The 26,304-nt window shown below is 44.9% G+C and overlaps 1 protein-coding gene across 2 annotated transcripts in view; it reads right to left on the bottom strand.

The window, feature by feature from the left end:
• NR4A3 (nuclear receptor subfamily 4 group A member 3) overlaps positions 1-26,101 on the bottom strand; it is a 43,424-nt gene extending 17,323 nt beyond the window's left edge. Inside the window, exons 1-7 of one of the 2 annotated variants that reach the window (XM_031014909.3) lie at positions 25,553-26,061; positions 22,132-22,305; positions 18,977-19,929; positions 15,144-15,273; positions 14,508-14,680; positions 3,121-3,320; positions 351-529 (exon numbers count right to left, since the gene is read on the bottom strand). In XM_031014909.3, the coding sequence (XP_030870769.1) occupies positions 351-529; positions 3,121-3,320; positions 14,508-14,680; positions 15,144-15,273; positions 18,977-19,927 (1,633 nt within the window). In that variant the 5' untranslated portion in view covers positions 19,928-19,929; positions 22,132-22,305; positions 25,553-26,061. Of the gene's footprint in view, positions 1-350; positions 530-3,120; positions 3,321-14,507; positions 14,681-15,143; positions 15,274-18,976; positions 22,306-25,552 lie in introns of both variants that reach the window. The other variant, XM_063696621.1, reaches the window with a different exon arrangement.
• Between the last annotated feature and the right edge of the window lie 203 nt (positions 26,102-26,304).

The raw sequence follows: 26,304 nt of genomic DNA, 5'->3' as shown, positions 1-26,304 counted from the left end.
ACCACTGCTCTCTAGCCTGTGTGACAGAGCAAGACCCTGTCTCAAAACAAACAAACCCTGAAGCAGCTAGTCCCACTGTCCACAGATCTCTAGTAGGAAGTTAGATTTTCGTATATTGGGCTTACTGACAATGATAATTCAATAGACTATGGATCCTCTTTACTAGAAGTTTATGACAACAAATTATAGATGCATGTTTCTTTGCTTAAACTAGGTTAAACTTCACAGATTTCAGAAAAATGGTAGTCATTTTCCCACTTTTCTGGTGTGTGTAGTGGTCAAGGCCAGATTCCACCATAACAAAGGGAAGGAGAGAAATGAGGATGCAGTTTTGGCAAGGTGGCGCTTACCTGTGATCATGCTCAGTGCTGACAGGCAGGCTAAGGCTTGGATATCAAGGTTCAGGCTCTGCAAATTTAAGGAAAAGTCTTTAATAGAGTCGAGCCACTCCCCAAATCCACGAAGGCACTGAAGTCGATGCAGAACAAGTCCATTGCAGAACACAAACTTATCTTCAGCAGTGTTTGACCTGGGAGGTGAGAGGAAGAGAAACATTAAACAGGTCTGTCCAGTCTGTCCAACATGATAACATTACGACACACAGGCACCCAGACAGCCATGGGGCAGCATTGGGACCCCAGTGTGGTGCTATGAAGCATGCCAGATACCCACAATGAATAAGACCATGTTCTCTGGGATAAACAACTAGCACCACTTGTCTATGCTAATGTCTTTGGTGAACATCAGCCCAGGGGAAGATATGGGCTGTGGCACCTGCTGTCTTATTACTAGAATCAATTACTGGCTTTCCTTGGGACAGGAAATGGGGGAGCAGGCACTCATGGGTTCCAGAGGTGAAGCCCAGTGCACCCCTCTCTCAGCAATGAACATGAGACTGTTCCCTCCGGGGCTCCTGAGACAGGGCTTGTCCTTGATTTTCTTAAATGTTAAAAACTGCCAAGGCCTGAGGCTAGACACTACAATTCCATTGTGCAGACTTTAAAAATACCAAGTCCCTGGCCAGGTGCGATGCCTCATGCCTGCAAGCCCAGCACTTTGGGAGGCCAAGGCGGGTGGATCATCTGAGGTCAGGAGTTTGAGACCAGCTTGGGCAACATAGTGAAACCCAATCTCTACTAAAAATACAAAAATTAGCCAGGCTTGGTGGTGTGCACCTGTAGTCCCAGCTACTCAGGAGCTTGAGGCAGGAGGATCACTTGAACCTGGGAGGCGGAGGTTGCAGTGAGCCAAGATCGTGCCACTGCACTCCAGCCTGGGTGACAGAGTGGGACTCTGTCTCAAAACAAAACAAAACAAAAATCAAGTCCCTGTAAGTGCCAGAAGTCTATCACAAATTAAAGGGTGGCCTAACATAAAACAAGTCCTTATTTTGTATTACCTTCTCTGCTTTTAACATTGGGGCTGCAGAGGGCTATTTCTAAATCTGTCCTGATAGTTTATATTATGTCCATCATCATCTCATTCTTCTTTCATGATAGGTACCCTGGAACTTCCAGGTGGACATGATGACTTGGGGTGTGGCTTTGGGTGCTCCTTAAATCTCTCTGGACTTCTTTTTCCTTATTTATAAAACAAAAATTCTAATTGCTACCTCCTAAGATTGTTGAGGGAATTAAATAAAAGAAAGGATTTGAAAGCCCATGCATGGTGCCCAGTACACAGGATGGTTCGACAAATACTGGGTATAACAAGTAAGGGGCTGAATTATATGTGGTTCTTCCTTTAATCTTAGATTTCCTTTAACTTTCAAATCTCTTGCCACGTATGTATCTATCTTGGCCTGTTGTATTCACAAGTCAAATATCTCTTTGTGCTTCTTGGATGAACAGCTTTATTCATTCCTTCACTCAGCCAAGTGTCTACTGAGCATGAAGTATGTGTTATTCCTGGGGCCAGGCACTGGGAGAAAACATGGTGAATAGGACATATATGGCACCTGCCTGCATGGAGCTTACAGTCTACTTAATCCTTAGTTGCATGCCTAATAGATGACAGTCACATTGCTGGCTCAGCTCTGGTGTACACTAGATTGGCTACAAATTAAGCTATTACTGGCACTCTAGTTGTAACTCCACCCCATCTCTCCTACTGATCCCTCCACAGAAGGCATACACAGGACAGAATGATTTAGTCTCAGAGTATAAAACATGGACCCTGATGACATCAGAATCATTAAAGCATATGTTAAAAATGCAGATTTCTGGACTTCTTCCACAGTCTACCAAACCAAAATAGATGGCAATGAGGCCTGGCAATCTGCACTTTAAAAATTAAACAGGAGTTTCTGGTAATGATATGAAATTGGGGAGGTGATGGCAGGACAGAGAAAGAGGGGAAAGATGGATTTTTCTGATAATATTTGGTAAAAAGTTGGTATCATCTCCTAAAAATATATAACTGAAAGGAAGCAAGGAAGATGGAGTTAAACAGGCTATTTGTGAATGAAAACAATAATAAAATAAACTTTAAAAATTCTACATGTGGAACTTATTAGAGGAGCTTAGATCCAAGGTTCTATGTTTTTGAAAAATCACTTTTCCTTTTTGTGTTTGGCGTCACTGAGTATGATAGGATGGACTAAATCTTTCTATCTAAGAGTGTTCTCTTGGAATAAAACTGGGGGTTGAGAAGGTGTGGGAACTCTTTAGGGCCCCATCAGGTGTGCTAGAATAGTAACTTGTTAAACAGAAACCCACGAGGTAAATACAATGTTCCAAAGCAAACACTTGCTCCCAGGAAATAGCTTATGCACTATGAGAATCTTTCGAGAATCATAGAATGTTGGAGCTGCAAGGGACCTCAAGAGATCATCAAATCCAACCTCTTCCTTTTAAGGAGGATGGAATTGAACTTCCCGTCAGGCAAGTGACCTGCTCAGGGTGTGACAGCAAGTCCACATTAGAACTGGGACTAGAACCCACGGGTCCTGGTGGCAAGGCTAGTGCTCCCTCCGTGACTCGCTGCTCAGTCTTTTTAGTGCCTGATCATATTTCACATTTGCTTCTTGAGAAAACGTTTCACCAATGATTCAGTTACAAACACAGAAGGTTTCAGGCTTCTTCAAAGGACGTAGACTGAAGATAAAATCGTAGTAATTACCTGATGGAAAGTCTGAGGACAAACAGCTCCAAAAAGGCTGATTCAATAAGTAATGTCTGATCTTCTTTGGGGAGATCAGTAAATCCCGGAATCTTTTCTGCCCAGCTTCTGGATACATCAATGGAGGCTGTCAGGAGGTTGTAGAATTGTTGCACATGCTCAGCATCTGTGCCTGCAGCAGCCTGGTCAGTGGGACAGTACTAGAATGCAAACCAGAGAGAGCAGCATTATCCTGCTTCAGTGGGGATGATGGCATCATTTGCAAACAGGCCCTTCCAAGACCATCAATGCCTAAATTCTTACTTTTAGGTGTTACAGTTCATAAAACCCCTTCACATTCACAGTCTCATGTGATTCTCACAATGGCCCTGTGATACAAATACAGCAAATTTTATCGTTATCACTTAATAGACAAGGAAATTTTCTTAAGCCGAATTGGCAAAGTGGTTCTCACCCTTGACTGTGCAGTGCAATCACCTGGGGAGCTTGAAGAAACAACTCTTGTCTGGGTCCTGCGCCTAGAGATTCTCATTTAATTGGTCTGGGGTGGAGCCCAGGGGTCAAGAATTTTAAAAGCTCCCCAGGTGACTCCAAAGTGGAGTAGCCCAATTGAGAACTACTGCCCCAGGAGTTTGTGTCCAAGTAGATCTCAAGGGTCTACTCATTTCACTATAGCACAGCTGTCTCCCCATGAGATGCTAAATTAACCCAGTGGTTCTCAAAGTGTGGTCTCCAGACTGGCAGCATCAGCAACACCCAGGAATGTGTTAGAAATGACAATTTCGGCCTGGGCGGTGGCTCATGCCTGTAATTCCACCACTTTGGGAGGCTGGGGGCCTGGGGGGCGGGTGAATCACCTGAGGTCAGGAGTTCGAGACCAGCCTGGCCAACATGGTGAAACCCCATCTCCACTAAAAATATAAAAATTAGCTGGGTGTGGTGGCATGTGCCTGTAATCCCAGCTACTCGGGAGGCTGAGGCACGAGAATCGCTTGAACCTGGAAGGTGGAGGTTGCAGTGAGCCAAGATCGTGCCACTGCACTCCAGCATGGGTGCCAGAGTGGCACTCTGTCTCAAAAAAAAAAAAAAAATGACAATCTCAGGCCCTACCACAGACCTACTGAATTAGAAACTCTGGGGGTAGACACAGCAAACATCAAAAAAAAATTTTTTTTGTAGAAACGGGGGCATGGGTTGGGGGTGGGTATCACTATGTTGCTCAGGTTGGTCTTGATTTCCTAGACTCAAGCAATTCTTCTGTCTCAGCCTCCCGAAGTACTGGGATTACAGGCATAAGACACTGTGCCTGGCCCACCAAACTGTCTTATCAAGATCTCCAGGTGATTCTCACACACAATGAAGTTTGAGAATCGCAGAAATAATCAACAAGAGAAAGAATGATTTTTGCTGGCTGTTGATGGATTTCTGTGAGATAAAACAAACCAGGAAGTGGTGGAAGGAGAGGTCTCTTTGGCAGAACCCAGGCAGCTGTGTGCCATCAGACTCAGGACTTGTGGCTATTTAAGTTAATAAAAACTAAAAGAAATTAAAAATTCAGTTCCTCAGTCATGTTAGCCATATTTCAAGTGTTCAATGGCCAAATGTGGGATAGAACATTTCCATCACTGAGGGGAGGTCTATTGGACAGCATGGATCTAGAGAGTCCGAAGAGCAGAACGATATAAGTAGGAATAAAGTTTTTACCCAGCTTTCAGAAATTCTGGTGGAACCAGAGTTTTTCTTGAATCACCGGAGGAAAGACTTTTCTGCTGCAAGCAGGAAGACTGACACAGCAAGATACTAATCAAGGGACAGCCAACAACACTGAGATTTAAGAGATACACAGAAACACGTAAAGAGGCACATCATTTCCTTCACATTAACATGGCTGTGCATCATTTTGCATTCCTTTTCTGAACTGATCCTCATGGGTAGGGATTTTAAACTTTATTTTACAGGTGAGAAAACTGAGGCTCAGAGAAGCTAAGAGATTTTCTCAAGTTACACAACCAATAGTGGTACAGCCACCCTGTGATTTCAAGTTTTACCCCTCCTAGCTATTAAGTATGTCTGATGTTACTAGCTGGTGGGATCTTTTTTTTTTTTTTTTTTTGAGATGGTGTCTTGCTCTGTCACCCAGGCTGGGGTGCAGTGGCACGATCTTGGCTCACTGAAACCTCCACCTCCTGGGTTCAAGCGATTCCGTGCCTCAGCCTCCTGAGTAGCTGGAACTACAGGTGTGTGCTACCATGCCTGGCTAATTTTTGTATTTTTAGTAGAGACAGGATTTCACCATGTTGGCCAAGCTGGTCTCAAACTCCTGACCTCAAGTGATCCACCTGCCTTGGCCTCCTGAAGTGCTGGGATTACAGGCGTGAGCCACCGCGTCTGGCCTATGAAATCTTTAAAAAGCATTTTGCTTTACTCTCACTGGAGCTCTCCAGGTATGTATTCATTGGTCCTATGTTTCTGTCAACAGTACAGTGACTGGCACATAATTATACCTCAATAAATAACTGTCGAATATTTTTTCAATGAAAGAATAGTCAGAAGAGTGCTTAGTTTTGCTGTAATATCCTAACCTGGTTGGAGAAGAAACAGCTAATAAGCAACTAGGTGCTTACTGTGGCGCTACCTGGGTGAGAGGAAATGAGACGCTTATTTAATTGGGTCTTTTTTTCTTTGTGTTTTCCCAAGAAGCGGTATTAAATAACTAAAAAAAAAAAAAAAAAAAAATCAGAGAGTCCAGCTACTTTAATCTCAATTTTGTTCTGGCCCCTAATATGGGAAATAACGTAGGATCATTTTGCTTTTATGAACCTCAGCTTTCTACTCTGTGAAATGGGGATACCTTCCTCAAAAAAAATTTTTTTTGAGACAGGGTCTCGCTCTGTTCCTCAGGCTGGAGTGCAGTGGTGTGATCAGGGCTCACTACAGCCTCGACTTCTCCAGCTGAGGCGATCCTCCCACCTCAGCCTCTTGAGTAGCTGGGACCACAGGCAGGAACCACCACGCCCATCTAATTTTTTCTATTTTTTGTAGAGGCAGTGTCTCTATATTGCCTAGGCTGGTCTTGAACTCCTATATTGCCTAGGCAGGTCTTGAACTCCCATATTGCCTACGCTGGTCTTGAACTCCCGGGCTTAAACGATCCGCCTGGCTGGACCTCCCTACAATCTCTGCTGGGATTACCATGTGTACCATCCCTGGCCTTCCTCAAAATTTTGTTGTGATGATTAAATGTGATAACATATGTAAAGGGCCTGATATATAGTACATGATTAACAAATGACAGTGATGATATTGATAACAGTTATGATGTCTGAAATAATCACCATCCCTCAGCTTCCATATTTATGAAATGGAATGGGTTGAAGTAGAAAGTTTTTGATTTTCAGCCCTGATGTTCTAAGATCCTATAACATCTGGTCCAGTTCAGAGCCCTGGCTTCTCTGTTCCCAACAATCCTACACAGTGCCTGGGATTCTATGAAGTCCTGAATATTCTGTGTTGTAATAGACCATGGGAGCAAAGTCCAGGAGAAGGAAGCATGGCGGCATGATCCTATGTCATAGACACTTGCCACTACCTCCTCCTTTTTTTTTTTGGAGACGGAGTCTTGCTCTGTTGCCAGGCTGGAGTACAGTGGCATGATTTTGGCTCACTGTAACCTCTGCCTTCCGGGTTCAAGCAAGTCTCCTGCCTCAGCCTCCCGAGTAGCTGGGACTACAGGCGCACACCAACATGCCCAGCTAGTTTTTTTATTTTTAGTAGAGACAGGGTTTCACCATGTTGGACAGGATGGTCTCTAACTCCTGACCTTGTGATCCACCTGCCTTGGCCTCCCAAAGTGCTGGAATTACAGGCGTCAGCCACCGCGCCCCACCAGCACACAGACTCTTAACTAGAAGAGAGTGGGGAAAAGGGAATTAACTTTGCTTTTTTTTTATTTTCTCCTTATTTATGAATTTATTTAATAATTCCACAGGCTCTCCAAGAGCAGAATGAAATTCAGGGCAGATCCTCCCTTTCAAAAGCTGAGGGAGCTACTTGTGAAACTCCCAAATGAGTGGGAGTAAAGGAAAGTGTGTTGGACCAAGCAGCAGGTCATGGGGTCCTCATCCAGGCTCTGCACTGACTTGCTGTGTAGTTCTAGACAAGGCATTTAACCTCTCTGAGTCAGTTTCAGCCTCTGGAACAGGAATAAAGTGGACTACCTGATCCCTAAGATTACTTCTGGCTCTTGCATTAAATGATTCTAAATATTGCTAAATCACACCAGGTATGATGTTATTGCCTGGAACTTGACACTGATTCAGCATTATTTTGTTTTAAAATAGTGGGAGAGAGAAAAAGACTAAGGAATGAATAGTTTCCCCTGAGAATGGATCTGACAGCTACCTCCTGCACTGACTCCCCTGAATCCATGGCTCACAACTCAACAATCTCTCTGCTTCCAATATTTGTTCAGAATCCATCAAAGTGTGTAGCTTTCACCCAGGGTCCTCTGCAGGCTTCTGCCCCTGCTGGGCTCACATTTCATGCCTTCTGCACACAGGGAAGTGAAGTCCCTGCCCACCCTGTGTGTGTACTTTTCTCCGATGGAGCCCAGCAAGAAGGAAAGCCAGCCGGCCCAGCCTGCCAGGCTCCAGCCAGATCCTCTGGGCTTCACCTGCAGTGGTTTTGGTCCAAGTCTCAGAATTTTGGAGCCAAAGTGAATTCAGCCTGAGCCACCAGTAACTTGGGGGTGACTGGAGGGTCAGCATCCAATGCTGGAGGAAAAGAAAAATCTCCTCTATTGGACATAAGATGTAAAGGAACGGAACAAAACGTTTTAGATTTTTTCTCTGCCTGGCCTACCAGTTTAGGAAAACCTCACCCAATGAATACTGGTCCTAGAGTTGGAAGGACTGGACTCCCAGCTCTGCGTCTCTGCTGCCCTACATTGATTTCCCTGTCTCTGGGCTAAGTAGGTTTGGGGTTTGACAAAGAAAATCTAGAAATATTTGCTTACTGATCATGCCAATCGAACATAGGTCAAATGCAAAAAGATTTTTTTAAATGAACTTTTTTCCTGTTTATACTAATTTTTTTCCACCCTATAGGGGTTATTGATCTGTCATAACTCTGGCTTTCTCACTAGTCAAAGACACAGTATTACATTTACTGACAGCCAATGCCTAAGGAAGGTTTCTCTGAAGCACCTAGAATGGGAATCTAGAGCTGCAAACAACAGTAATGGATATTATGTAAACTAAAATGGGTCTGTGTGTTTCATATGGCAGTAACGCAGCTATACAAGTCAGACTTCAGCAATAGCCCAGGCCCCAAATGAGATATTTGTGTGGAAATTAAGTGAGACCCATGGAAAACACCACCCCTCAAAAATTAGTGATGTGAGGCTTTAATAGCAGAGTGGAATCTAATATTTACTCTATCTCACTTTCAGCCCTGGCTAAATACGTAGACTATGCTAAGGACACGTTTTTCTCCCCTTAAAATGTTACTTTTCTCAACTATAGCTCTAAAAATTTTAGATGTGATCATTGTATAAGTCAAACTATGTATACATATTCTTAGGTTCTTACACTTTAAAAAATGACATTTTAAAAATTGGCAATTAATATATTTTCCCCCCAATTTTTTCTTTTCTGATCTAACTCTATGCCCCCACTCCAAAAAGCAAACAGCAAAAAATTCCTCTCCTCCCACCAATGACATCACTGCAATTGTATATTTGTTTACTCTTTTTCTCCTTTACTGGTATGTAAGGTTCATGTGGATAAGGGGGCTTTGTCTTGTTCAGCAACGTGTCCATTGCCCTGGAACAGTGCCTACTACCTAGCAGCCATTCAGTAAGTATTTGTTAAATGAATTGATTGCTTTCAGGAAAATTTATATCTCTATTGCTCATCCCTTCTCAACCCCAGGAAAAGCTGGAAAATTCAAGGTAAAATTGAGTTGTTATTATAAATTATATCGATGGTTCTCAAACCTTAGTGTGCCAAAGAATCATCCAATGGCACTTTTTAAAGTACAGATTTTTGCCTACCTCTCCTTCTTCCCAGTTCTGATTCAGTATGTCTGAGTGGGTATGGCCTGGGAATCTGCATTTTAAAGCAAACACCCCACCTCTTTCTCGTAGGAGCAGTCTGGGCACCATGTTTTAGGAAATGCTGACCTGTACTCATAGTGGAACTATAGCAGTTATTAATATTATGGTCAGAATATCAGGGAATGAGAAGCCTGGAGGAGATAATGGGAATGAATTTAGCTTAATCTCTTTACCATTTGGATCAGGAAACTGGCCCACAGAGGGGCAGGAACTGGCGTTGAAATCATCTGGTGAATTGGTAACAATTTGAGAGGGTCTTCTGAGATGCTTCATGAAACCACTCTTTTTGCAGCTTCATTCTGTTTACCTTGTAGATCTAACGTGTCTTAAGCCACATTGTTTCATAGGCTATCTTGTGAACACATTTAAATGCCATTTGCTGGTGCCTGGTTTTATCTGAGCAGCACCTCTCGTATTTGCAAGTCTGTTACTCCGTTAAGTGGCACTGATTACCAGAAAACATCCTAGTATGCTGAAAAATACTTGAAATGATCAACTAATGAGGACACTAAGTATGTTTTCTCATTAGTAATTATGCAGACTCTGAAGCTAATCCCAGTATCTATACATACTTGTATTGCTAAATTAAAAGCAACTGTGGTGCAGAGAACAGAAACATTTTGAGGAGAGACAAATCAAACGTGACATGTTTTGACTGCACTGATGTACAATGATCTGAGCTCACTTTTGAGGGAGAGAAGTTTGGCCCAAAGGAGAACTGAAGGTCCCAGAGCCAGGAACGCTTCACAGAACTCAGGAGCTCTTTCTGGCCTCTAAAACATTCATTTCCTCTGTGACTTGGAACAAAACCCCTCCGCCTCCCATTCCCACAAATGGAGAAAACTGCTCACTTACTACCTTAAAGGAACACATGCTAGTACACGAAGATTAAAACATACTGGGCTGGCAACACATTTCCTCCTTTCTCTATTGACCTGACTCATTGGGGGAAGCTAGCATCTTTAATAAATTATAGGGCTCAAATCAACTCTCAAACTTGACAGGGCAAATTCTTATTTATAATGTAATAAATTATGGATACACACTAAAACACTGCTAAGGAGTGGGATCGGGCAGCTATAAATGAAGTAGAGACTTTCATTTTTCATTTTATCTACTTGTAAATGGTTGCCTTTAAAAAAAACCCCAATGGATATATATTACTATTATTGTAATTTAAAAATATTTAATAAAGTTTATATGTTCAAAAATATAATAAATTGTCATGAAATAGAAGTGACAGTATGATGAAATAGAAACCTGTTACTTTGAGTGATGAGATCTGGATTTTGTCCTCTACTCTGTCACCGACATTAGGCAAGCCAGTTAACCCCTTTAAACCTTAATTTACTCTTCTGAAAATATGGGACTTGGATTAGATGATCCCAAGGTCACTCCAGTTTTATGAATTTGTATATGTAAAACTTTAAGAAGGAAGGTATTATGAAAATTGAATTTCAGTGAATGACATTATTAAGGAAATTACTCAAACCATAAATAATACCACACAGAGCTGGAGTCTTAAGTGAAATTACGTAAGAATATATGTGATGGTCAGCAAAGGAAACAATTTAAAAAGTGAAATACTACAGAATGGGAGAAGATTTTGCAAACTGTCCATCCGACAAGGGATTAATAACCAGAATATATAAGGAATTCAACTCAATAGCAGAAAAAAAATCTATTTAAAAATAGATAAAAAACCTAAATAGATATTTTTCAAAACAAGACATAGAAATAGCCAACAGGTATGTTTAAAAATGCTCAACATCACAAATCAACAGGAAGATGCAAATCCAAACCACAAGGACATATCATCTCACCCCAGTTAGAATGATTATTATTAAAAAGACAAAAAATAAATGCTGGTGAGAATGTAGAGAAAGGGGAGCGCTCATATACTGCTGATGGGAATGTAAATTAGTATAGCCATTATGGAAAACAGTATGGGGGTTCCCCAAAAAGCTAAAACTAAAACTGCCTTAATTACTCCTTGTGTTGATGAACTCACACTTCCACAGCAGCTAGTATGGCCAACACTTGTTATCAGACAAGTGAGCGGGAAGAGGCCCCTCTCCTCTCTCTAGATCTGTCTTTGGGAGAATAGTTCTTTTTGCCATAGGGCAAAAGAGTGACCCAATTTCACCAAATCTTTTCCCTTCTTGCCTACATATTTCTGTTTCCCCCAATCATCCATTACAAGTTCCCAGAAACAGTAAATCCCAGCTTAGAACTGGACTCAATCCACGAAGAACAGTCTGACAGGACAGAGTCCATGCAACCATCATCAACTTGGGTCTGCCCATACTCCTACAACTGCAGCTGAAGGTAATGTGGCATCCCTCCCCTCTACCACACACGTTCTTTGTTGGTTCATTTTGAGTGTATATGGAATAAACTCCCCAGATCTTCTTAACATGAACCACTTTGCCAAGGCTCTCCCATTTGTTTAAATTCTAAATGCTGAGCTTCAGATTTATTTTTGTTAACTTTCTTTGTGATGGTTTCAGCCCTTCCTGTTCCAACCTGTCGAGATCACTCTGAATGTTGATACTGACATCCATCATATTAGCGATCCCTCCCAGCTTTCTGTCATTTGCAAATGTGATCAGCATGCTCTTATGCTTTCATCCAAGTTTTTGATGAAAACTCACTGTATTTTTAAAAAGTCTTTTAATTTAGTTGATTTGGGTCCAATTTTTGATAATTGTGTAATGCTATCTAAAAGCAGGGGAATCCAAGTTATGAGGTTCAACCTGATTCCAAAATAATGCAATTAAAATAAATATGCTTTGCAAAATTGAGCCAGGCCCCAAAGGTAGTACCAATGTGACCCAGGCTCTGGCATGGTCAATCTGCTATTTTGGACAAAGCTAACAATTAAATTGGATAAATGTTTGTTGATGAGGATGATGACTCTAGACTAACAGACTGAATGGTGCAGAGGCAAGCAAACACACTAGATTGATTTTTCAGTGTGGGGACAGTTCCCAGCTGGGACAACTCAAAGTGCTGGGAAAGGTTTGCCATTGAATGACTAATTAGGCCATGTAGACTGATAATTGGATAATTTGGGGCCAAAAAATTGGTTTTGAGGCCTAAATTATCTGTACTGACCATCTATTGTGCTTTCAAATGCCCTGGAGCAATGTCAGATTGTGTGCTATAGCCTTAGCCTAGGCAGTGCTAAGAAGCTTCACTAATTCAGATGAACTGCCTTTGGAGAGGCCAGGGTGCTTCTGGGAGGAGAACTCTTCATTCCTGAATACTTTTCTAGCACCCACTCTCACTGGAACCAGAGAGGCAGTGAAGCTTGGTATTTAGGAGCCCAGATTTTAGGTTCAATACACTTGGCTCTTAATATACTTGGCTCCTAATTCTGTCTCTGCTGCATATTAGCTCAGTGACCTTGGGCAAGTCAGCCCTTTAGCCTCTCCCAGTTTAAATTTCCTTATCTGTGAAATAGAGATCATAATACTTATCTTTAGAGTGTACTGCATGATACCTAATGTGTAGTGTTCATGCTCATTAGGACATTGAACAAATGGCAGAGTAAGAAAGTTTGGCCAAGGAAATAACATACAGGGCACTGTGCTAAAGCTTTGACAAGTATAATTGTAATTAATCTTCATGAACAACCCCAGGAAGTAGATATTACTATTACCCCACAACACAGATGAGAAAACTGAGGCATCAAAGGGTGTAATCAGTTGCTCAAGGTCACTTAGCTAGTAAAGGACAGTGTTGGGATTTTCATCTAGGCCCGCATGATTCCAAAGAAGCCTAAACTGTTAACTTAGTCTTATTATTCTGCTTTATTCTCTTACACTATTATTTGAGACTTGATTGTAGTCAAGAGCCACTACTTATAATCAGAATAAGAGTCCTCAACCTTTGATGCTAAGGATCTACCATGCTTCTCATATGACGTTTTGTTATCAGGTGCAGAGAGGAGGCATCGCAGCCTATAATGAGGGTGGGGAAGAGGGAAAGAGGATCACAGCAGGTACACTAATCATTTCTATCAACACTGCAACCTAAGGAGAAGGGCACATAGCAGGGACACACTCACACTGTTTGCCAGCCATTCAGCCAGAAGCTTGAAACACTGATTAGACCTGGGGAGGGCAGTTTGGTAGTAGCCACCAAGACAGATCAACCGACTGGGGGCCTCTGGACTGGTATTTCTTTATCTGAGTGCAAGCTGTGTTTCTAAGGTTTTTTGTTTTTGTTTTTGTTTTCCTTCAAGTAGGAGGGATAATGATTCCTACAATTCATGGTGGTTTAAAGGATTAAATGAGATAATGTACCACAATGTCTAGCATATAGAAACTGCTCAATAATTGTGATTTTTTTTCCTTCTCTTCCCTCTTCATTGAGACCCTGTTTTGCTAGAAGTTTACTTTTCTAAGTCCTTTAAAGAAATTGCCTTACAGAGCTGTTTATTCATTTGCTCAGAAAATCCTTTCTCATGGTTCTTCTCTGTGTTATCCAAATTTTGAGGAATTTGCAGGGTTCAGACTGATGGGATTTTACTATATCCCATATGAAATAAAAATGTTGATATGTTTTGGTTGACTTAACTATAACAACACCAATCGTCATTTATGGTCTTAAAAACATTTTCACAACCATCATTCTTGTGTGACTGGTGTTCAGAACACCCCTCTGAGGTTAAATATTGTAGTCATTTCCACTGTAGGCAGGAGAGAGCCAAAAGCAGGAACCAGGTGACACAGGCAGGAAGTAGCAGAGGTGGCGTTCCATCCCAGTTCTCCTGACAACTGATGTCACAGCCAGAGCTCGCTTCTCTCCACCAATGGTCTAATCCCTCTGAATAAGCAGCAGGTCAATCAATGCTGATGCAATTGGATAAACTGCTTAGTAATAACTTGAGGCTCACCCAGATGGTTTGAACACAATATGAAAAAAAACAGTAGTCACTTTGTCTAGATCACGAGATAAATCTACAAATTGTAGTTTGTCTGTGCAGATTTTCATTGGCACAACCACCAGGAATCCTGCAACAATGTGTATGACAGGTGCAGCACTGTCAGGGTCACTTGTTAAGGCATTTAGAGATTCAATAAGGCAAAAATTATTTGCTGCAATGGATGCACTGAATTGCTAAATGAAGCAAGAAATATAGAAAAAGTATGAAAACTGTCTAACATGGTGCCAGACACAAAATCATTCAATCAACTCTTATTACTAGTAGCCATAAATAGAGACCCTGATCATTCATTTGAAAGCAGGAAATCATAAAACTTACTCTGGAATAATCAAGATCTCTGGGTGTTGAGTCTGTTAAAGCTCGGACTAGGGCATTCATCATGCAGATTGGAGGAGAAGGTGGAGAGGGCTGAGAAGGTTCCTGTTGTAATGGGCTCTTTGGTTTGGAAGGCAGACGACCTCTCCTCCCTTTCAGACTATCTGTACGGACAACTGATGCCAAAAGAGACAAAGAAAACAATCTTCAAAGATTATGGAATGAATGACCATAAATCGCAAAAAGGAATAAAAACACATTACAGTTAAGCAATCATTAATGAGACCAACCATTTAAAAATGGTAATAAGTTTGGAATAATATTCACACAATGATTTCATGAGAGTTGAAACAAGCAGCATAAAAGCCACCGATATTTACATTTGGTAATGAATTAGCCCTAAAAATCTCCTTCTTAAATAGAACAAAGATGTATGTATACAAGTCCTCTGTTAATTTTGAGAAATTAGAATAAATAGTCCTCAGTTATTTTAAAATGTAGATATATATGATAAAAATAAAATGTTGAAAGGAAAAAGGAACTAGAAAAATTCACCATCCCAATGTAAATATTAACTTTTTTTCACTGATTTCTCATAATATGTATAAGCAAACTGGGTAAAAAGCATTATATCCATACCTTCTTTTACCATTCCAACACTGAGACACTTCTGAAATCGACAGTACTGACATCGGTTTCGACGTCTCTTGTCTACTGGGCAGTTTTTATTTGCCAGGCAAACATATTTTGCATTTTTCTGCACTGTTCTCTGAGAAAATATAATACAAGATAGTCAACTGATAGTTTCTGGAAAGAGGTAGGACCTGACAAGATGTATTTTAATTACAATGTGAAAAGCGACAGTGCAATTCGTATAATTCGATAAATTTAATTTCCTAAAACGCTAGCCTGCAGGAAAAACAATTTTATTAGTGTTAGCTGCTGACAATGAAAATCATCTCGGATTGTTCTAAAGCAAGTCTCAGGAGACACCCAACTCTGAATGATAAAATCATATCTGAAATTACCAGGTCAACATATCATACCTTGGAGAATTAGATTATCTCCACTTTTAATATCCCTTTGGGAACAATTTTCTACTTGTTCCACTCCCCTGATTATTGCTGACCTTATTAAAATAAAATCAAAATTATCTGGGATGTACTTTGTTTGCTATCACTATTGTAAGTCAAATATCACAGTAACTGGCTTTGTTACCCAACAGAGATGAAATCATAAAAAGCAAAATCAGGATTTTTCTAATTAAAACATATAGGAAATAATGTTTTAATGCAAAAAAATTAACTTAATCAGCCTGTATAGCTTATTTTATCTTTAAAGACCATATATGATAAACAGTCCATTCCTGATTTTTCAAAGCAAAATCTTAAAAGTAGTTATTACAAATCATTATTATATCCAAGGAAGAAAACAAAAAACCCCAAGGGACAAACAAAAAATGAGACAAAGAAAGATATATGACAGCCATATATTTTCAGTGAAAATTCCTATTAATAGGTCATTTCATAAATGTCTATTGACATAGACACAGTAACCATATTGTAAAAAAAATCATAAAACTTAAGGTTGGATAGAAAAATGATGTTGTATTTTTCAGAATCCATATAATTTAGAAATGACACATGGAGAAATAAACATATTTCATCCTCCAAATTTAAACAAATGCTTGCTTTTTAAATTGAAAACATTTGTGCAAATGAACGTATTTTTACCACTTAGGGTGAAACTGTTCAGAAATTACCTGGATCTATACAACTCCAAATAGAGCAGAAAGTTGAAATTTATTTGGGAAGCCTGGGCTGCATTAAAAAAAAAAAAGAAAATAAATCCAGGTAACTTGGGCTTTATGATCTGTTTTGTGTTCAAACATCTAGATTTGCTTTTTAACATTTACTTTCAGTCATTCTCAACCCCCATGTTTCAGTTTTACCCTGTTACCTTTTAATTTCATTTTAGGGGATAGTTTCTAGATTGCTTATATAAAACTTAATATAACAAAGCCAACCTGTCTCAAGTCTAAGACATGTTTCCCCTGCCATAGTAGGTGATTTTAGTTTAAAATGCAAAATTCTGAAACACGGGCATACTTCTGAGGTTCCAGCATTTAAATTCTTAGCAGTCTGTAAGGGTAGGAAACGTGTGTTTCCTGAATAAAGCTTTCATTGAACATGCAGTAATTTCTAACACTCTATTTCTTGCCATCATCCTCAAGGCTTTATGCCAATTTGAGTGCTGATGGCATTTTGCTTCAGGTATACATTTTCCCAATAACCTGAAGCCTTCCCTACATTTGTGTTTAAGGACAGGGAGAGATCATTATGGTTCAATCACCGAATTCCTATCATTAACTGCACTTCATGTCACATTTTTAAAGAACTCAATGTAATGGTAGAAAGCCACTGGGTAAAACCTGCTCCGGTTCCCTTAATTAACAGTTCTGTGGGGTGATTCTCCCCCATCTTGCCCCCACCCTTTCAAGTATAGATTTGTTTTCGAGGGATTGCTGCAGAAAAGAGAAGCTGTTGGGGAACACTTAATTGACATTTCTAGACTCAGAATGTATTACCACTCTGGTATTTTGGTCAACTCTCCATTATTTAGAGATAATTATATTTGTAGATTATTCATAATTCTTGTTTTTTTCTTTCCCCCTTTCTGCTGCCAGTTTCACTGTCCTTCAGCATTTTCCACTGAAATCCTGTAAAAATCAAATCTGCTAAAGGAATGCAGTTACTTGAAAGTAGCTCTGATAAAGCTTGAGTAGTTAAAAAATGGCCAAACTCAGTGGCTAAAAAATAAAATAAAATGACCAAGATTCTGCATTTAAAACATCATAATCCCAAATATCTGTAGGGCACTTAACATATTGCAGTCTTTCCCCAAACATTTTCTCATTTCTCTGCAGAATTCAGGTAGTGATATTTACAATCTGAAGATCAAAAATAATTGTTGCTTGTTGCTATGTATATCCCTCCACAAATGTGCATTTTTACAAAACTTTATAGCTTTTGTTTAATAATGAACTATTTGTACAGCTCTTTAAAGATTATAAAGCACTTTCATATATATTTTTATCTCATTGAATACACAGCTCTTCTCTGAGTTTTATTCATTGATAGGGAAACAGGCTTAGAATGAAGTGTCATGCCCAACATGATACAATTGGAAGGTGGAAGATCAAGGTCTTCTATTTGAGTCTTCTCTCACCAATTCTGGTGTACTCCCAGATATATCCTATTGGCCTCCCAAATCCAAGTTACCCAGTCAGCATCCTGCTTTCTCTTTCACTCTACCCTGTCCAGCACTAGAGGATAAGGAATAATTTGTGTGGGTTTGTAAATGACTGAAATAATGGCCAGTGGGGTGAGGAGTGAGAAGGATGGCACAGAAGTAAATGTCTGATAAAGTTTGGGAGTCAATAGCAAAAGGTAGCACAGCAAAAGAGCAAGGTCTTTTCCCTAAGTGGCAGAAATAACACTGAACTCAGGAGTCAGGACAAATCAGCTGGAAACATCTCATGGGCAGTTAAATCACTGCTTACAGCCTGCATAAGGCTTCACCGCTCCAGGCCTCAGCTTCCTCGTGGGTAAAATATGGGGGAGGCTGATGGCCCTCCCACTGTAAAATTTCTCCGTTAGGCCTATGAGGGAATGAATTATGTCTACACCTGGCACCGCATGTGATACAGAGGTAGGGAAAGGTTCCTAGAGGACACAAGACCCCAAGTTCTATCTTCTATGGAAAGAGGCAGCTCTTTCCATAAAAGAAGACAGTTGTCCCTGTCTCCCAGAGCTGCAGAGCTGTGAAAAGGGAGTGGACTTTGGGGTCACGCAAACGTGGGTTGGCATCCTGCCTCCATCTCCCTTCTCTGAAGGTGTGTCCTGAGGCAGCTGATTAACCTCTTCAAACCTCAACATCCTCATCTACAAAACAAAGAAAATTAAAACACTGTTTTAAAACAGTTACTAAAAACAGCTAGTGAGGGGCCAGAATTCAATCTTAGATGTGTCTGACTCTAGAGCCCCAGCTCTTACTGTAAGGATTAAATGAGACACAAATGTCCAGGGCTTGGTACGCACACACTATTCCCTCAGACACCCTGGATGGACAGACAAAGCAATGAGGTTTTTGCATTTTCGAAGTCACAGGTCGTTTTAAGACTCTGCTGAAAGCCCTCCAGAAAAATGTTCATAGGGCAGTGTCAGGCCAGGAGGTTCACGGACGGCCAGGAGGTTCACGGACCCCCGGAGTCCGTCTGGGGTGGCCTGCTGCACATGGACCTCAGTAGAAAGCCCGAGAAAATGGATGTGAAGGTGCTAGGAAGGGCTGTAGGAAAGCATGATGTGCCGATTACAGCTCTCAAACCGGGAAGAACAAGGATGCTCCTACACTCACAAGCTCCCTTCAGTGAGGGGGCTGGGTGCGGAGGGGAGGGGGCGGCGTGCGCTCACCTTGAAAAAGCCCTTGCAGCCCTCGCAGGTTCGCACGCCGTAGTGCTGGCAGGCGGCGTTGTCCCCACACACGGCACACGTGCCCTCGCCGGACGACGAGCTCCTGTTGGGCGGCGACGGCAGGCTGTGACTCTCGCCCAGCAGGCTGGACGCGGTAGGGGAGGGCGTGAGGCCGAGAGGAGGGAAGGCCAGCGGGGCCGCCCTCTTGGCCAGCGGCAGCCCGTACGGGTGGCCCTCAAGCGCGGCGGCCTGGCTGCCCGCGGCGGCTGCGGCTCCCAGCGGCAGGCTGAGCGCGGCAGCGGCCGTCGGGTCGTAGCTGAGGTGGTGGCCGCCAGCCGGGCTGGGCGCGGGGGGATGCGGCGGCGAGGGCTTGAAGTGGAAGAGCGGGAAGCGCGCGCCGGCCACCGTGGGGACCGCCTTCATCGGCGGGTCCAGCAGCGGGCCGGGCGCGATGCAGCCGGGCGCCGAGGGCAGTGCGTCGTCCCATAACGCCCCCGCCTGCGGGGGGAAGGCCGGCGTGGTGGGGGTGGACGGTGGGGACTGCTTGAAGTACATGGAGGTGCTGGGCAGCACCTCGTCCTCCGGGCTGGAGGCTGGAGGAATGGATGGCTGCTGATGCTGCTGCTGGTGATGATGGTGGTGGTGGTGGTGGTGGTGGTGATGGTGATGGTAGCTGGGCGCCCGCCCCTCCTCCACTTTGATCAAGGGCCGCTGCATTTGGTACACACAGGAGGGCTTGAGTTCGTAGTTGCTCGAGTAGCCCTCCACGAAGGTACTGATGCTGGGCAGGGACGTGGTGGCTGTAGCCGTGATCTCAGTGCTGCCAAGGTCCATGGTCAGCTTGGTGTAGTCGGGGTTCATGATCTCCGTGGTGTATTCCGAGCTGTATGTCTGCGCGGCATAACTGGAACCTGGAGGCGAAGGGCTATATTGGGCTTGGACGCAGGGCATATCTGCAGGGACAGACAGAGAAAAGGGTCTCTCAGAAGCAAGTTAACACTTGTTTTGTAGCCAACAGGCAGCATTGGGTTCACTGTTCTCTAATCTGGGAAACAGAGAGGAAGTGTCATCCTCTCCTCCTTCTGGTAGCATAGACACAAAGCCCCACACTTACTTTCTTCATCCCTAGTAAGGAAGCTGAATTCCTGACAAAGGGGTGCCAAAACCTGGCCTCCTGTGGACTCCTGTACCTATGTTTCCTCCCTTGCCCTGTCCTCCACTAGATTTGGGAAACTTGAAGTCTTTCCTCATAAGCTCAGAGATGTTTTTAAAAAGAGGCTTTGAATCCTATAAACTAATTGGAGTGGGCTCCTTAGCTATAACCTAGGGGGACAAAGAGAAAGCCAGTGGTTTATTTGGGAGGAAACAGGCCATTGGTCCCCCAAGGCATACACATTGATTTGTAAACCTGAGTTAGGCAAGAAAAACTACCCTGTGAGAGATTTAGTGGCCAAGGGAGAGAGTTGACATTCTAACATTTTATGAGTGCCAATTGAGGCTGCCCACACACGTTGTGGTTGCTTTCTCCCACCTCCTCCCCACTCCTCCAATAGGGCTAGCAGCCTGCACAAACTGGACCCCTGTTGATAACTTCAGTCAGCTAGGTGGGGACACAGGCCCAGGAAATTGACTCGGGGGAGTTTGTACCATCTGCAAAGAAAAAGATCAGCAGCTGCAACAAAACACCCACCCATAATATATATATACACACACACACACACACACATATATATATCCCAATTCTAACTAATAAAACATATCAGTGACTGTTTTGTGATAACAGTTTATAACTATCATAATAGGCAAGTTAGTATAGGTATTTCCTTATGACACTAGAATTAGTACCCATGAAAAAAAGCAGTTTCTCAATAGACTTGATTTCTCTGCCAGTTTGACTATGTTGCCCCCAAAGTGGCTGGTATCCAGGGTGCTTACTATTGTTCAGAGAGGCTGAACTGAGTGAGAAGGCTCTGAGAATTATTGGATGTAGTGGATGATTTATCTAATTATTTTTCTTTCTTTATGGCTAAATATAAATGGTAAAAAAAAACGGCGGTTTCTGGTGGTTGGTTTTTCTGAGCCAAAGGAAAACCAGGTGCTTAACGCCTCTTTGGAGTCTATGGTGTAAAAGGTGTGACTAATAGAGAAGTGAATACTTCACATTTCCTTTGACATCTTTCTCTTACCCACATTTCCAAATCTGATTGAGTCATGCATGTATGGGATGAAATCTTGACTTGAAAAAAGGTGATGAGGGCCTGTTGGAAGAAGCAGTGATGAGGAGAGGCCAGTTCAAGCCTTTCTTTAACAAGCAGGGCCTTAAAAATACACTCACTAGTTTGAAGTCCAGTTACTTATCTTGCTGTCCAGTTGTTGGGATGAAATGAAAGGCTAATCATTTAAAAGAAAGAACACTGCCTGATCTTTGATCTATTCTCCTTCTCCCTTCAGCACCTCTAGGATTTCTCCATTACTCTTTTCTGTCATTCTTTCCGGCCAATCCCTTTCTACTGCTCTTATTTGTGTCTTTCTGAGGTTTCTAGCTAGAAGATGAGCTTGCTGGGATTGTATTCTATTTATCTGCATTATCTATGGTGCCCACACAGGCTTGGCACCTAGTATTCCTTTAACAAATTTGTAAAGAGGTGGTACCAACCAAACGTGCAATCTGTTCTTTTGCCAAACTCAAATTTACTCTTCGGTTTTCAGCTCAAATGCTTTTCTCCTTCCCTCTGAGCTTCAATCATCCAAACTTCTGCACCCAAATGATTTGGGTTTTATATAAATGAAAATGCTCAGTATTGCTCTAAGTGATTCCATAACTCTTAAATGTGCACACTGGCTATAAAAGAAGAGCAAAAATGAAATTAAAAATCTATAAAATACCCTAATCTATTGGTGTATTTGTATTTCTCTTAGGAAAATTAATTTTGAGCAATGCAAGCTTAATTTAATTTGGCTGCTCCACTCAGTAGCAACAGGGTGTGGTATACAGAGGAGCTTCCTGTGAGGAAGCCACCTGTGTTGTGAAATTCGCGGCCAGCAGTCACTGTCCTGGCACTGGGCAGGTCGACCACGCTGCCCGCCGAGTGTGTGGTTCCCCCACCCACTTCCCTCAGCCAGGGAGGAGAAAAGGGTCTTGCCTTCGAACCTACCTGGAGGGTATCTTGCGCGCTGAATGGTGGGGCTGGGGGTCTCTCCAGCGGAGGCTGAGAGTGTAGGAGGAGCGGACGTCCGGCGAGGCGAAGCGCCGGCAGTGCTGCCTGGCACCGCTAAGGGTCCAGGCTCAGGGCCCGGGCTTACCGGGCTGCCCTCTTCCGCAGTGGGCTCTACAGGCACGGTGAAAGAGGACATAGGTCACAGTGAGACCAGGATGGGTCACTACGGCCCGGGCTGGGCGCATTGGGGACTGGGGGAATTGGTTGGCAACCTCTAGAAATGTTACATTAATTATAAAGAATTATCGTAAAATTAAGGGTGATTAATGGTACAGGAGTCCCCCTAGGCAAGAAGCATCACACGGCCTCGGGGAAGCCGAGGAAAGGTTGTTGGAACCCACTGCGCCTACCACCGTTTTGTGGCACCAAAACCGAAAAAAACGCGCAGCCTGTTATTGCCCAGAAATTGATCTCTCTGCCCCCACAATTGATTCCGAGCTTACGAAGTCAGGAAAACCAAAGAAAGCAGAACACTTGAGGAACGAGCTCCGCCCGAATACGGGGGGTCAGTGAGTGTTCACCAGCGGAAAAAAGCCATTTTCCAGCTCCGCTCGCCCCCACCCCTCAAATACAAATTTTACACGTTGCATAGGAAATACACAAGGTCCGGAACGAATGCATGAATGCCCTGAGGAATTAAGAAAGTCTGCGCTTTTCATTCTAAATGCTAATGGAGCTTCGCTTCTATTAGCAGCGAGTTTCGAGGGCCAGGGGTCAAGCAAACAAAAGGGCACAGCGATGAGAAGGCTGGCGCTGGAAGCAAGGGGACGAAGCGGACGGCGTTAGCGGCTGATGGGACGAGCGGAGGCAGGTCCCCTGCACCCAGAGGGCGGTGTCTTCGAGGGTGGGCGGCTTGGAGGCTCCTGGCCACCCAGCGGCCTAGCGGGGGCACATTCCTGAGGGCGCCGAGCGCGGCTCCGGGACCAGCGTCTCAGCGCACAGCCTCAGCGAAACTTTGTAGCTGAAAGCGCAGCTCAGCAGGCCTCAGGGAAGGAACTGGGTGCCCCAAACTCCGGCCTATAGCGCCCCCTTTGCCCGGGGTGGGCGCAGCTCGAATAGTGGGAACATGGACCGAAAAACCCCAAATCAAACCAAACCAAAAACCTCCGAGGTGCGCGGGGCCACGAGGGTCATCTCCTGGCGCCCCTGAGCCCGGGGCTTGCCTGCAGGAAGAGAGAAAGGGACTCGGGGCTCCCAGGTCCAGGAAACCCTCGACGACCAGGAAACGGGGGATTCCCTTGCCACCCCCAGCCCCAGCTGGAGCTGCTCGGACGGAAAGCTTGCGCTCGATGTAGCGCGGGTAGAAGCGGATCTTCCCACGGCTGTAGCACGTGCTTCCCGTCTCCCCGCATCTTCAATGGGGGTCTCCAGCAATCCCCCACCCGCCCCTTCAGTGGGTGCCCGCATTCCCGTCCCGCATTCCCTGAGGGCCTTTCAAGCGGAGTCGTTCTCTGAGAGGAGGCCTCAGAACTCGGGTGGGCGGGGACCGCCTCTCCCCAACGAAGGAGTTCCCCTCGAGCGCCCAGCGTTCGCCGGAGGGACCCACACAGCCTTTCCTCCAGCCCAGCCCAGCGCCCCGCCGCTCTCTCCGCCCCACAAACGGCCGGTTACCTAGGCAAAGCCTCAGTGCCTGGAAACACGTTCCGCCGCTCCGGCTTGCGGCCGCCGGGGCCGGGAGCACAGAGCCTTGGGGTTGTAAATTAGGAAGAAATAACTACCTCTGTCAAAGCCCCTTTCTTTCTCGTGGGCAGACGAAAGGAACACCCCCGTGTTCCCCTCCCGGTGGTGAAGTGTGTGGAGGAAACCGTGAAACGCACCATTGTGACCGGGGCTCCTCTGCGGAGTTTCCAACCCTGGGGAGCGGGGGCGGAGGTTGGGCGGGGGCAAGAGGAGCAAGGGAGAGACTGACAGAAAGGGAAAGACTGAGATTCTCAGAAAGACCGAGGGAGACTAGACAAACCGCGGGGAAGAATTTCTGTGAGCGCACGGTCCCAGGGAACGGGGTGGATGGGTGCCGGGGGGTGGGGGGCGGAGCGGACGTGGAGGTTGCTGTGGCCTAAGGAGGCTTTGATACTAACTCTGCGAGCATCTTGTTCAGCGAAAATAACTCGAATAAAGTAACTTCATTCATTGTGCCCATTAGCCACATTAGGCAGCTTTTTCTTTCCCTAACTTGATTCTATAAAATATTTCCCGGTCGTGGGAAAAGGAGATCCGGCACTGGACTCGCGATGAAATGACTGACGGCTCCCTGTTCTTCTCTCCCGGCACCACAAGGCCCTGGGATCACAGCCCGACATTTCTGATTACTAACTCCTCGCAGCTCTTCCCTCTGGAGAATCCGGACGCATAAATAAATAAAAGGCAATCTCCAAGAACGTTTTTGGAAATCAAGGGACAAATACGTTCTTCCTCACCACTGCCCCGAGGCTTCCAACAGGTTGGAGAGGTGCCTTTGGAAGTCAGTCTCCGCAGGCTGCGCTCGCATGACCGCTCTCGTCTCACCACGGAGAACTTTCATTTCTACTAAGAGTAAAACACTCGGAGCAACTTCTCCAAAAGCGCGAGTTCTGTCAGTGAAAAAGCATGCCTTTCCCACACCGAGCCAACGTCCAGAGGAGAGGGACACCGTCCCCACACGTGTCAGTGTGCGGGAGTCGCCAATTACACCCGATTTACCTCCTAAGGGAAAAGTGTAAACCGGCATGTCAGCGACCCCAGGCAGACGTGCCTAGTGGAACCCCAGGCTCATTTCAATACAATAAGCCACATTCCTACAATTACGCCCTCTTTCCTGAGGTCTTCCGAGTGCGTCTGCAAACTCTGGCCGTCGCTGCCTAGGCCCTTCCCTCCTAAGCTTCCTTCCAGAGAACCAGCTCGGTGCCACCATTAGCAACATTTACTTGGACCCACCAGAGCTCCTATTTTCAATCCTACTTAAAAGGCAGGAAAATTACTGCCGTTCATCACCGGAGCTGCAACTCCCTGCCGCTGCCGCTGCCGCCGCCGCCGCCGCCGCCGAGAGCATCATTACCATGACAACTAGAGCCGAAATACCCTGAATTACATCGCTGGAGCCGCTATAGCACAAATCCCGGTCCTCCTCTTTGTTAGAGGCTTTTCGCCTCTTCGAGTGGGGGGAGGAATCCCACGAGCTCCAGAGATCCCCGCGGGCCCACTACAGGGGAAAAGTTTCAGATCAGAACCTACCGGCCGCTGGGCTAGCAAAGCCGGAGCCGGGCGGCAAGGTCAGGGGAGGGAACCCCACACTCAAAGTTGTCAATTTCAGGAGCGACGCTTCCCAGCAAGCCAACTTTTTAGCAAGTCCCCTTATTAACTGGGCGAATCTCATACGTACTTGAGTGCTGTGGCGGTTCCGTCTTTAGAGCGAGTTTCTAGAGAGCTGTCCCGAAATCTGCACTGGGGGGGGAGTCACAGCTGCTGTCCCGGAAGGGCTGCGGTGTACAAGCCCAGCGGCTCCCGGAGGCGGTGAGCGGCTGGTGGGGGATGCTGCGATCCCGACTCATGGGAGAGCACAGCCGAGAGGTTCCGCGGGCGTCCTGGCTTGGGCTGTGACCAGGGGGGAGGATGCCGCCGCTGTTCCCACCTCCACGGCCACTGCCGGCACCGTCAGCGTTGCAAAGTGAGCCCGGGAGGGGCGTCCAGCTGCGGCGCCGCGCTGCACCGGCAAGGGCTCAGGGCAAGAGGGGTGTGAGCGCGCGGGAGAGCGAAGTGTGTGTGCGGAGCCTGTGTGCGCGCTTGTGTCTGTGTGTGCGAGTGAGGGAGCGGGTGTGAGCGCGTCTGTGTATGGGGAGCGGAGGAGGAGCAGGAGCTGGAGGGGTGGGGGGCGGGAAGCAGGAGACTCCGCTCTCCCGGCTGCGCGTTCGCTCTCTCTCTCGGCACGTCATTTATGCCACAGGAGCCCTAGCGGCCTCTCCATAGAGTGCCTGGAATGCGAGACGTCAATGTGACGCCATGGGACGCTACGTCACCCTCCTCCTCCCTCCCCTGGCCCAGCCGGTTCCGCGTGTGCGAGGGAGGGTGTGTGTGTTTGTGTGCGCGCGCGCGCGCGCGTTCCTCGGCCAGTCGCACGGCCGCACAATGGAAACT

Source organism: Gorilla gorilla, chromosome 13 (assembly GCF_029281585.2).
Source record: "Gorilla gorilla gorilla isolate KB3781 chromosome 13, NHGRI_mGorGor1-v2.1_pri, whole genome shotgun sequence".
In the NCBI taxonomy this organism is placed as follows: Eukaryota; Metazoa; Chordata; class Mammalia; order Primates; family Hominidae; genus Gorilla; species Gorilla gorilla.
This window is presented reverse-complemented; position numbering and strand designations above follow the sequence as displayed.